The sequence below is a fragment of the Thamnophis sirtalis genome, unplaced genomic scaffold (genome assembly GCF_051295495.1).
Source record: "Thamnophis sirtalis isolate CommonGarterSnake01/CBP01778 unplaced genomic scaffold, rThaSir2_p1.2 scaffold_3, whole genome shotgun sequence".
NCBI classification, from domain to species: Eukaryota; Metazoa; Chordata; class Lepidosauria; order Squamata; family Natricidae; genus Thamnophis; species Thamnophis sirtalis.
Window position 1 is genome coordinate 54,598,488 of NW_028261383.1, and position 12,807 is coordinate 54,611,294.

The window sequence follows — 12,807 nt, forward strand, 5'->3', positions numbered from 1 at the left end:
ATCGCTGACATGATCGCCAACGTCCAATGATGGATATGGAAGAAGAAGAAGAAGAGGAGGAGGAGGAGGAGGAGGAGGAGGAGGAGGAGGAGGAGGAGGAGGAGGAGGAGGAGGAGGAGGAGAATCTTCTGTGGAAGAATTGTCTATCAAAGCTAACCAAGCTGAGAGGGTTTCTTCAGTTCTTACTAATGCCCTCATCCTGGGTAGTGTGTGATAAATCAGTCTTTAAATATTTTTCTGTGGAAAATGTATTTTCCAAATTCTTACTTCATCCAAGTCTGGTTTTCTGCTTCAGCTGTATTACTGTAAGTGATTTGGATTCTTGGTATGTTCTTGTATTTTCCTTTAGAAGTGGCATCTGATGAAAAAATGCTGCTCTGATCACGTGGAGCTTCAAAGGGCTGATGTTGTAATCCACGGTAGTTCATTGCTGTCTTACTAGCAATTATTAGTTCAACCATACCTGATATAAATTCAAGCATTTGAAATAAGATTCATTTTCCATGATCTTTTTTTGAGAAACAGAAAAGAATAAAACAGCTTTGGAAGGGACCTTGGAGGTCTTCTAGTCCAACCATGTTCATGGAGGAAGCCTTATACCATTTCAGACAAATGGTTGTCCAATTTCTTCTTAAAAACCTCCAGTGTTGGAGCATTCACAACTTCTGGAGGCAAATTGTTCCACTGATTAATTATTCTAATTGTCAGAAAAATTCTTCCGAGTTCTAAGTTGCTTCTCTGTTCAAGGTGCTACTTACCACCCATAAAGCCCTTCATGGTAGTGGATCTGAGTACTTGAGAGACCGCCTTCTGCTGATTACCTCCCTCCGTCCCATCAGATCGCACAGAGTGGGCCTCCTCCGAGTTCCATCCGCCAGTCAGTGCCGACTGGCGACTACGCGGAGGAGAGCCTTCTCAGTAGCAGCTCCGACCCTTTGGAACGATCTCCCCGTAGAGATTCGCACCCTCACCACAGTCCAGAGCTTCCGCACAGCCCTTAAGATCTGGCTATCCCGTCAGGCCTGGGGATAAGATTTGCATACACCCCACCCGAATGTTGAATGAATGTTGTGTTTTATTGCTATTATTATTTGTATTCACATATTATTTTACGTTTTGTCTTGCACCCCCTTCCCATGAGTTGTAAGCCGCCCTGAGTCCCCTCAGGGAAAAGGGCGGCCTATAAGTGACAATAAAATACAAATACAAATACAAATTTTCTCCTTGGTTAGTTTCCACCCATTGCTTCTTGTTCTACCCTCAGGTGCTTTGGAGACTAGTTTGAGTCCCTCTTCTTTGTAACAGCCTCACAAATATTGGAACATTGCCAACATGTCACCCCTCGGCCCTCTTTTCATTAAACTAGACATACTTTTCAACAACATGAGGCTCTTTAATCACTTTTGAAATATGAAAACGGATCAGACATTTTAAAAGTTATTTTAATCCCACCTTTATTATGTTTTATAAATAATTCAGGGCAGAAAACATGTGCCTTCGTCCTCTTATTTTCGCCACAATAACAGCTATGTGAGGTGAATTGGGATGAGACTGAGGTCACCCAGCTAGCTTTTATGCCCAAGGCAGTGCTAGAACTCTCCGTCTCCTGGTTTCTAGCCTGGTTTCTTAACCGCTAGACCGGCAGTCTCCAAATTTGTCAACTTTAAGACTTGTGACCTTCAACTTCTGGAATTCCCCAGCCAGCATGGTTTGGAGACCCCTGAATTAGAGCAAGCTGACTATGTTGGCATTGCAAAGCTCATAGAGTCACATCCAAAAAAGTATAAACGTTTAGCAAAGTATATTTCTTACCTTTTAGAATCAAGACAAAAATTACACTTCCATAAGGATAATTCTTTTCTCAGGCATTTAAATAATTAAATTCTATAGAATTTATACAGTCTAGAAGTCTATAGCCTATATAGAATTCTTGCCACAGACCTGCAATGTCGGGTTAAAACAAGCAGACAGTAGGGAGTTTCTGATTACTAAATTTGAGTGAAAGCCAAACTTCTTTATGCAAATTTTCATGTTTCCTGTTGTCTAAGTTAGCACTATAAATAAATAATTACAACTACAGCACAAACCTAGATAATTCTATTTGAGGTAAATGTTTCCAATGCATATGATGAATGTGAAAATTCACAAATATAAGAAAAATCTAATATAAACAAAACCATCCTTAAGGCGTCATTAATTTAGCTTTTCATTTTAGTAGGTCAGCTGCATTGCTGTATCACTCATAGTTTCATGCTAAGTTTCTACCAGCAGTTCCCTAGTATATTGTGGAATTAAAACATCAGTGGGACATGCAAACTGCTATTCAGTTTGAGGTTGGTTTATCTGTGGATGGGCTTATTTTATACGAAAATATGTACAACATATACATATTGTATATATGCTGATAAGACTATCTGCAGATAAGCCATCCAATTTTTGGGAATATATTTTGGCAACTAAAATTCTTGGCTTATCTGCGATATATACAGTATTCAGAAATCTATTGATTATCAAAAATAAATGTACTCTGGGAATATGAGTGTGCTGGTTTTGTGATGCCCAGCACTTGTGAAAGATTCCTAACAGCTTGTAGCACATCATAGTAAATGACCCAATTATAAATGTTGTCCAATACATGAGAGATGGTAACGCTTTCAGAAGGCAAGAGAGGCATGTGGCATTGTGATCATGACAAAGAAGAAACATGGATGAAAACAGTTGCAAGGGAACAAGAATAAATGATGGAGGAGGAGGAGGAGGAGGAGGAGGAGGAGGAGGAGGAGGAGGAGGAGGAAGAAAGACAATTCCTAGTATGTATTGTTATTGTTTAGTGTATGACATATCAAACATGGAATATATACATACATCTGTACGTACGTACGTACATACATACATACATACATACATACATACATACATACATACATATAGTCCATTTACAGTTCACCTAAATAGAACCCAATGAAATATACTGTAAATGTTAAAAAGATCCAATGTTCAAATATCAATGTCTAGACTATCTAACCATTGAAGCACAACATCATTTATATATATATTTTTAAAAAACACCCAGATATTGGAAGCTGAGGGTATATACCTTCAGCTTACAGCCAGTCACCATATGATCTAGAGTTTGATGTGGGACCCCACCATCACACTGAGAGGAGGATACTGTGCCCCATTTATACAGAAAGTCCTGGCAGATGCCATGTGAGATGCAAATCCCATTCAGGATTGTCCATTGCTGATGAAGTTCAAAGCCTGGCACCTTTTTTGTGGGGTCATTTATATATATCTTCCTATAATTGGGCATTCAGGATCCCATTTGGCTTTCCATTGGGAATGGATGTTAAAATTGTTGGGCAAATGATGTCTCAGTGGAGGCTTCCTGAATAAGGTTATGTAATACTGGTAAAGGAAAGAGAGATAAGAGCTACGGTACTCACATATGTGACTGAAGTGAAATGGGATAGCAGGTGAGCTCCTTACATGATCTCGCTTAGAATAGACCATTTCAAGATGCAGGAAGTAGAGAAGAGCAGTTCATGTGATTTGTGTCATAGTAGAACTGATTGCAACATTATCCACAGAAGAATGCTAACTTTGTCATTCTCTGCATAAGGTGACCTACTTATTCCTTTTCTGATTTGTGTAATCGTATCCTTGGTTGTCAGGTGCTTTCAACCATGTGGTCTCTGCTCAGTACTTTGCATAGTTATTTGAAAGTAGTGTTACTTCTCATCATTAAAAGTCACATACACCAAATGAATCTCTCAGAAGTCTAACGATTTATTTACCCAAAGACGTGTGTATATACACATACATTTTATATAGGCTAATTGCAGCAACAGACAAGTGTTTTTTGTTTTAATTCTCTTTCAAAGTTATTTGTTGTGATCAGCTTATCCAATGCAGTGCACCCCTTTGCTTTTATGTCTTGAATCCTTTGGGCTACAGCAGTTCTACATGTTGCATAAGAGAAGACATGGTCAGCCTATTTTCCAAAGAACCCAGAAGGCAAGGCAAGAAACAATGGATGGAAACTACTCAAGGAGAGAAGCAACCTGGAATTAAAGAGAAATTTCCCAACTGTGAGAACAATTAACCAGTGAAATGGCTTCTCTTCAGAAGTTGTGGGTGCTGCATCTCTGGAGGCTTTTAAGAAGAGACTGGGCAGCCACTTATTTGAATGAATGTTTGAATGTTTATTTCATTCGCCCTGAGTCCCCGAAAGGGGACTCAGGGCGGCTCACAACTCAAACCAGGAAAGGGGGATACAGACAAATTAACAACAAACACAAAACAATACATAATTTAAAACACGCAACAATCATACCATTCGAGATAGGGGCAACGGTTCTTTAGCCCCAGGCCTGTCGGAACAGCCAGGTTTTAAGGGCTTTGCGGAAGGCCTGGAGGGTGGTGAGGGTGCGAATCTCCACGGGGAGTTCGTTCCAGAGGGTCGGAGCAGCCACAGAAAAGGCTCTCCTCCGGGTAGTCGCCAGTCGACACTGGCCGGCGGATGGAATTCGGAGGCGGCCTAGTCTGTGGGATCTAATCGGTTTGGTGGAGGTAATTGGCAGCAGGCGGTCTCTCAAGTACCCAGGTCCAATACCATGAAGGGCTTTATAAGTGACGACTAGCGCCTTGAAGTGCCTTGGAATGGTATAAGGCAGGAGTGTCAAACTCACATGTCATGGTGGCGTCATATGATGTATCAAGACTTTTTCCCCCTTTGCTAAACTAGGTGTGGGCTTGGCCAGTGCTTGACGCATCTGGCTCAAGCGCCGGGAGTTTGACATCCCTGGTATAAGGTTTCATGCTTATGCAGGACTAGAAGACCTCCAAGGTTCCTTCCTATTATTGTGTTACTCTTGTTATTCTGTTATTCTGTTAGGGTGTGGTATTATGGTATTATTAGGGCTTAGCAAGTAGCTGCAATAGTTGCAGGTAATTGTATGATGCATGTGATTGACTCATTCACAGATTCTGTTTTACTAAATACTTCAATGAACATTTGAGAGATATGTAAGGCTTCCCACAAATAGGTTGTATGTTAAAGAAGCCACCTTGTAACTCTTATTTTGAAGTAAGCCTTACTGAACTCGGTAACACCTATAGTATATATGAGTTATATATACAAGATTGCATTGTCATACAAAATATGAAGAGTGACATGTTAATAACTGCTTATGAGCAAAGTTTGTAATCATCTTCAGATGTCTATAAAAATAGACTTGAATGGAAATAGGAAAAAACTATTCAGCAATGAAATAGGAAGTTTTGGAAGATGGTGGTGTCATATATTCTATGTGTGTCTATGTTTATCCATATCCCAATTTTCAGCAGTTATAAATATATAACCCTATGTACACTTTTTTTTAAATAAATGGCAAACCCCATTGAGGAGAAACTATTCCATAGTCACTGTTTTTTACTTGTTCTGCTCTTACTTCCGAATTAGCAGTTGTGGATAGTTGGTTCATAATTCTACGTTGGCTGTGAGGTTACAATTGTTTATCTTTAACAGTATTTATTTAGTAATACTGCAGTAGTTCAGTCAATGATTGTGGAGCTCATAAAGAGTGTGTTTAGTTTTTTTGAAAATTAATGTCTTTGATATTAAAAATGCTTCATTTTCATTTTTAAACTCTCAGTTTCCTGGGCTTTTATTTTGCTACAGCACTCCTTTTTTTGTCGCTTATTGGAAGATAAGAAATCAGAAAAATTCTTCAAAGTTTTTTATGATCGTATGAAAGTTGCTCAGCAAGAAATCAAGGCCACAGTCACAGTTAACACCAGTGATTTGGGAAACAAAAAGAAAGATGATGACTCCGACAGAGATGTGCCAGCAAGGAAGAGAGGTAAGGCTTCAGAGCTGCAGTAGAATATGCCCAACTGAAAGTAAATAATTTATCATGTGATTAAGTATTTTATTGATCCCTTGGTTCACAGCAAGGAAAAGAATGACATCATCTTCCTTCCTCAACCTTTTGGGATAGGGCAATTACTGAAATGGTGACAAGTATTCTCAATATTAGTATGCCAGCCAGCTTGACATGTTGCTTCATTTTTTTCACTTAACATTCTTTGCTCTGCAGGCAGTAGGATCTAGAATTCTGTAATTAAAAGCAGACTTTCTCAATTCAATGTAAAAATGAATTAGATTTTTTTCCCCAACCACTTCCAGGTTGAAAAGATTAGCTGGTTACATCACCATTCTCCGGGATGGGGGGGCGCAGTGGGGGGGGCATCCAGTTGAGGACTCTTTTCATGTCCCCGTTAGGAGCTGGAGCAAAAGAAAAGAGCTCAAATGCAAATTTTGCTAATCTCCAACCCAGCATCCTAACTACAAGAGCCCCGCCATGCTCCTATGAATTAAGGTGCACTTTCAGAATTAAATCTTAAAGTTCTCTATCACTTGATGCACTGTTCTGACATGCAAGTATGATGGATCAGTAAATATGGCCAATAAGGATGAAATAAAATAGATTGTTCCTAAATTTAATAGTTGTTGTGCTAGTTGTTGTGTTATTCGTAACAATAACGAATAACATTGGTGTACTAGGTAGTTTCTATTAGTCAACAATATGAACTGATGTATTAGATGGCCATATACAGTTTGTAAATGCATATATGGTAAGGACATAATTTTGAACAGCAGAAGAGAGATATTTTTATACTACATATTCTAAGTAAAAATTTACAGATATGTTAACTGTGGATCCAGTGGATAAAATAAGCACCATATTTACCCAAAAGAAGTAAGGTTCATCCCTTCATGGTAATTATCTATGAGTTGGGGTGAAGGAGTAATCCTACATTTGCTGACAAGCAGAAACTACACTTCTAGAAATGAAAGACCAGGATGCTTAAATCAGTGCAGATATCCCTGCTGAAAACCCTAGATGCTTTTCAAGAGTGGTGAAGAATGCTATTATTCAGAGATTCATTAATTTTAAATAGGGTGCCTTATTTTAAAGGTGGTTGATTTCAATCAAATGTTCTAAAGTCAATTAATTTAAGTAGTACTCAACTTACAACATTTTTTAAGGTAACCATTTGGAGTTACAACACATCTGAAAAAAATTACTTATGACTGTTTTTCACATTTATGAACACTGCAGCACCCCCAAAGACACATGATTAAAATCCAGATGTTTGGCAACTGACTCATTTATTACCATTGTAGTGTCTTGGGGATGTGTGTGTCACACAATCACCTTCTGTGACCTTTTGACAATGAAAGCCAATAGGGAAGCCAGGTTCATTTAACAACTGCAGCAAGAAAGATCGTAAAATGGGGCATATCTCACTTCACAAATGTCTCATTTTACAACTTACATTTGTGCTCAATTTTAATCATAAGTCGAGGGCTACCTTTATTATTTTCTTGTTTCAGGATCTTCCCTGTTTGGAATGAGGCTTCTGGCAGATGTACAGGTGGGGGAAGTGGGATATGCACACACACACACACACACACACACACACACACACACACACACACACACTCCTTTACATATTTATTGCCCAGCAGGACACGTCCAGGTTTTCCTGAGTATTTCACAGGATTTTTGTCAACATGTTCCTGGATATGCTATTTTGGGGAATTCTTCCTCATAAATAGTTGAGATATCCGGGGGGGGGGGGGGGGCAGGGAGGCACAGTTGCCTCTTCTTTTGATAACTTGAATCCCTCTCCAAGCAGAGTTTAGATTTTTATTAATTAAGCAATAAAAATGACAGCATGAGAATAAGCTGCATCCACAGTTGGTCACATTTAAAATATTTCCAGCATTTATCCCACTTGACTGCAGGGTCTGCATTATTATTATTTCTTGGCATTGCATTTGCTTTGGTTGACATAGCAGACCCTTACCATACTATACCATTTGTCTGAAATGTTGTAGGGTTTCCCACAGTGGTGAAATTCATTTTTTTTTTACTACCAGTTTTGTGGGTGTAGCATAACTTGGTGGGCATGGCAGGATATGGGTACTGCAAAATCTCCATTCCCATCCCATTCCAGAGGAATTATACTGCAAAATCTTCATTCCCACTCCACTCTGGGGCCAGACAGAGGTAGCATTTGCTGGTTCTCCAAACTACTCAAAGTTTCTGCTACTGGTTCTCCAGAACTTGTCAGAACCCACTAGATTTCACCCATGGTTTCCTGCCTAAGCAGGAGGTTGGACCAAAAGATCTCTGAGGTCCCTTCCAATTCTGTTATTCAATTCTAAAGCAGAGGCAGTTTTTCAGCTGCCTTTTCCAAGCCTGATGCCAATTAGGGCTGAGAGGAAGTAACTGACCTAAGATCCTTTAGTTAGCTCCCATGTTCCAGGGAACTCTAGAACCTGGGTCTCCCTGGCGCTAGTCCAGCACCCTAACTGTGATCCATAATGTCTGTTGCTTTGTCATATGTAAAATATGCTCATTTAAATCAGTGACTGTCTGGAGTTTCATTAATCTGAGCAGTCTGCTCTAATTATGACGGAATCTGGATCCAATCCAATATGCTGAAGAGTAAAAGGAGGGGGAATTTCTGTTGATCCAAAGGAATTTTACTATATTTTCAGTGAACACAGACAAAATTAGGACTTGATAGTGTTTCAGTGGCAGTTTCTAGACCCCTGCTAGCAAGTCTGTTTTACAATAACTAAGCATCATGTACTAAAACTTTTAATGACTGTATTTATGTTTATTTAATCTATGGAGAATTGTCTCTTTGAGGCTATTTCTGGGTATTGCTAAGAAACGAGATGAATCAGGCTGGCTTGTTAAGCTTTATTATACTAATCTAGATACTTTTACTACCAAAAAGCAAAATGCTGAATGGCAAAGGTGTAAAGTTTTCTGGAAATGATGAAGGGGGCCACATCATTATGTGCTAATGGGATTTGTCATTGTGCATTATAGCATTAAGGGAACCCCTGACCCAAATAACAGAGGAAGTGAGAGATCAGTTGGTTGAGGCCTCCACCGCTACAAGGAAAGCATTTAACACCTACCGAAGAGAAGCCGATCCTGATGATCATTATTCGGCTGTAGAAGGAGCACAGTCGGTGGCAGATAAAAACAAAGATGAACTGGAGATGAGTGCTGTCATCACAATAATGCAGCCCATCTTACGTTTTTTGCAGTTGCTGTGTGAAAACCACAACCGGGATTTGCAGGTACACAAGCTGTGTTTGCCACCTATGAAAACACACTTGGGACCCAAAGGTAGTGGTACTGGTTCAGGAAAACCGGTTTCCCATCAGTTCAGGTGAACCGGTAATGGTAATTTGGCCTGTTTTGCAGAACTGGCAATGACCCAGGCTGGCCATGCCCCTGAACCGGATCCCCGGTCTCTTCTGCCTTTTCTGAGCATGCACAGAACAATTTACAGTCAACTGCGCATGCGTAAGCTGGCACATGTGCGAAACAAACTGGTACCAACCGGTACAGGAACCCACCCATGTCGTGATCCCCAGATTGTCTGGCAACACCCTACTTGGCCTGATCTGAATTTTGAATGTTTTAATGAATGAGTTGAGAAGGTAGCACGTTGCCAAAACCAGCACCAGCCTCAAACCTCATCTTTATTTGGGTGGATGGATGAATGGACAGACTGAAATAGTCAAGGTATTGTAGAAGGTGAAGAAGGATGGAAAATATTCTCACCAGTTTAACTACTAGTAAACAAGCACTTTGGGACTAGCAAAACACTCCACAGCAACCATTGTAAAAACATCCACAGCATGCTCTCAAATTTCAAAAGTGCCTAGCAACCCAGAAAGTGGGGACCTCTGGGGTACCTAAGAACACGTCTAAGAATTCTGTCTTCTCAAAAGAGAGTTGGGTTACTTAAACTGAGAACAAGGGATAATTTGTTAGTTTTTCCTTCAGCACAACAAAATTTGGTTTCCTGAAGCAAAACCAATGGTGCTTTTTCTTCTCTGTCACGATCAGGACTGTAAGAAGCCTTACTGCTCCATTCAGACCGTTATTCGTGCTTTTATTCATCCCCTCAATTTTCCCTCCCCCTGTCTCTCCCCGGCTGATGCCTTGCTGTGTGGAACCGCTGATTCTAACACATATGGTTACGTTATGAACCGGAAAGTCCAACTCACTGAACAGCAAAAGGATCATCGTACATAATCTGAAATTGGAGCTGTGTGATAATATTTTCTCCTTCTTGGTTCCCTTGTGGGAATGTGGAAGCTAATGGAGGCTGCAAAATAGGGCAGGAAGTGCAAACATCGGCAGCCTATAACTTGCCCACCTTGGAGATAAACGGTTGTGGGTGAGATTATTTGGATTTTTGCTGTAAAACCCCAAATCATCTGAAAAGCAGTTTTATTTTCTTTGATTGTTCCTTGATCATTTATCCTAGGGTTTTTCCATACTGCAGCTTGAAGCTGCTTAACACTGGCTGTAAACTGGCTAGAAGTGAAATAGGTTCAAGAAATTCCCTTTACAGACTTCAGCTTCTTATTTATAGAATAGCTGTGGTCTAGTTTGTTTTCACTTTGTTTACTACAACCCCAAACTGTGAAATTTCCTGCTTCTTTATCCTTCCCATCCACCCTGGAAAAACAAACTCCAGTTATTTTCCTTTCTGTGGCAGGGTATTTGGGGAGAGTGGTTTCTATTGATAAGTCTTTTCAATGGGTCCATTGATTCCCACTCATATTTAACATCGTACAGTAGTAGACCAGTAGGGAAAAAGAAATACCATGATTATTACTACTTTCTCTATCAATTGGATTAGAGGAAGAAATGGGCAGAACAGCTGAATCCCTGACTACACCGGAGAACTCATAAGGATTCCAGTTATTCAATATTCCACCAGTGAACTTTTAAAAACAAAACACCTTCCATTAATTAACTCTGCACCTAGTAGTTAAAGAAAAGCATTGCCATTTGCAAATTTTTACACATTTATGGAAATATTATCTGGCTGAACCCAATGTTATTTCCTTCAAACCAGTGGTGGGTTTCTAATTTTTTTTACTACCGGTTCACTCGTGCATCCACATTTGCGCATGTGCAGAAGCGTCCAGGCAGGTGGGCGGAGCGTCTCACTGCTGCTGCTACTGATTTGTCCAATCCGGGCCAAACTGGGAGCAACCCACCTTTGCTTCAAGCTATCCTATATTTGGGTTTCATCTCCCCATCATCCATGGAAACAATGGAAAGCAAAAGGAAGCTTTCTCTTTTGGCTCTTTTGTTTCAGCTTGTTCCCTGAAAGAGAGCAGATAAAGAGAAGGTAGAAGAAGATCAAAGGTTCAGTGATTTGTCATGTACTCTTCCAGGAATACTGACAAAGATGCCACCAATGTGGCAAAGATGATTTAGCAAGCATCGGAGAGAAAAAAATGGGGAGGTTCTGATGCCTTGTCCCTCACACCCCATCCATGTGATGAAAAATTCATATAAGGGACCGCTCAGATTTCTGTGCTTCTGCTGTTGATGTCTATTGTAAATATGTTTCTCAAAGACCATGTCGCAGCAGAATTTCACACTTCTGTTTAGATGGGAAAGTCTATTCATACATACAACAGCATATACAGAGGATTATTTTGCCATGTGTTGATAGAAAAGTGTTTCCAGTACAAATGCAAGCAGATACTATTGAATTTGAAAAATTATGAGAATAAATGTTATGTTTAAAAAACAAAATTCATAACTTTTGTCTTTCTCTGTTGTTGCCATGTCCATCTCTAGAACTTCCTGCGTTGCCAAAACAACAAGACTAATTACAACCTAGTGTGTGAGACATTACAGTTTTTAGATTGTATTTGTGGAAGTACAACTGGAGGACTTGGATTGCTTGGGCTGTACATTAATGAGAAAAATGTAGCATTGATCAACCAGACTCTGGAAAGTTTGACAGAGTATTGCCAGGGACCATGTCATGAAAATCAGGTATTGTAACTGGGGCAAATGGGAGATGTGGTTGACTTGGTGCAAATTGAGAGGCTGACTTAAAACACTGAGAACTCCTGTTCATATTTTGGAATGTTTAAGTTTCAACTTGTAGTGTTAAGAAAAGAAACATGCATGTAATTTTATGGGTGCATAGTATGATCAGCAGCCCCCCTACATTGTGGATTATGGCAGTGTTAGAAAGGAATGGTTTGCTAGCATGGAAATTTCCTATTAGGGAAAAGAGAATCATAGGTAAACACTGTTGCTCCACTATTACCAAATTACAAATCTTCTTTGTGTGTGGGGGCACTCAGGTGGGTAGCTCTAAATCAATCTTGACTCACGGTAACTGTTTGGATAAGTCCCTGAAGGTTTTTCTGCAACATTTTGGAAGTGGTTTGCCATTGCCCTTTACTTCTGAGGGCTGAGAGGGAGTGACGGGCCCCAAATCATCTTGTTGCCTTTGTGCCTAAAGTAGGATTAGAACTTATAGTCTCTGGGTTTCTAACTTAGTTTTTTTTAACCACTACATCAAGTCCAAATTTAACTGGACTTGATGCTTTTCAGGTATTCCAAATCAACTGATAATTATTTTATTATACATAATCATACACATAAGTTCATGCACATATTGACATTTACAATGATTATTTAGAAATGTGACTTATAACACCACAACATATACTGAATTGTGGCTCAAGTTTCTGTTTTGTTGAAATTCCCTGGTCTTTCTCCAATAATATTTCAGACTACATTCTTCTCTATTCTACGGTAAAGAGTAACTTCAAATAAATCTGTGATTACATCTTAACTAAGCCAACAGTTAAGCTTTGTTGGAAAGCAACTAAAATAAATCCAAATGCTCTAATAAAAATGTGAGATCAAAATTTTAAGA

General features: G+C 39.6%; 1 protein-coding gene across 2 annotated transcripts in view; it reads left to right on the forward strand.

Moving 5' to 3' along the window:
- Positions 1 to 12,807, forward strand: part of ITPR1 (inositol 1,4,5-trisphosphate receptor type 1) — a 256,332-nt gene that overhangs the window by 190,097 nt on the left and 53,428 nt on the right. For both annotated transcript variants that reach the window (XM_087708906.1, XM_087708907.1), the window contains 3 exons: positions 5,684 to 5,864; positions 8,916 to 9,172; positions 11,709 to 11,909. In XM_087708906.1, coding sequence (XP_087565032.1) covers positions 5,684 to 5,864; positions 8,916 to 9,172; positions 11,709 to 11,909 — 639 coding nt within the window. The remainder of the gene's footprint in view (positions 1 to 5,683; positions 5,865 to 8,915; positions 9,173 to 11,708; positions 11,910 to 12,807) is intronic.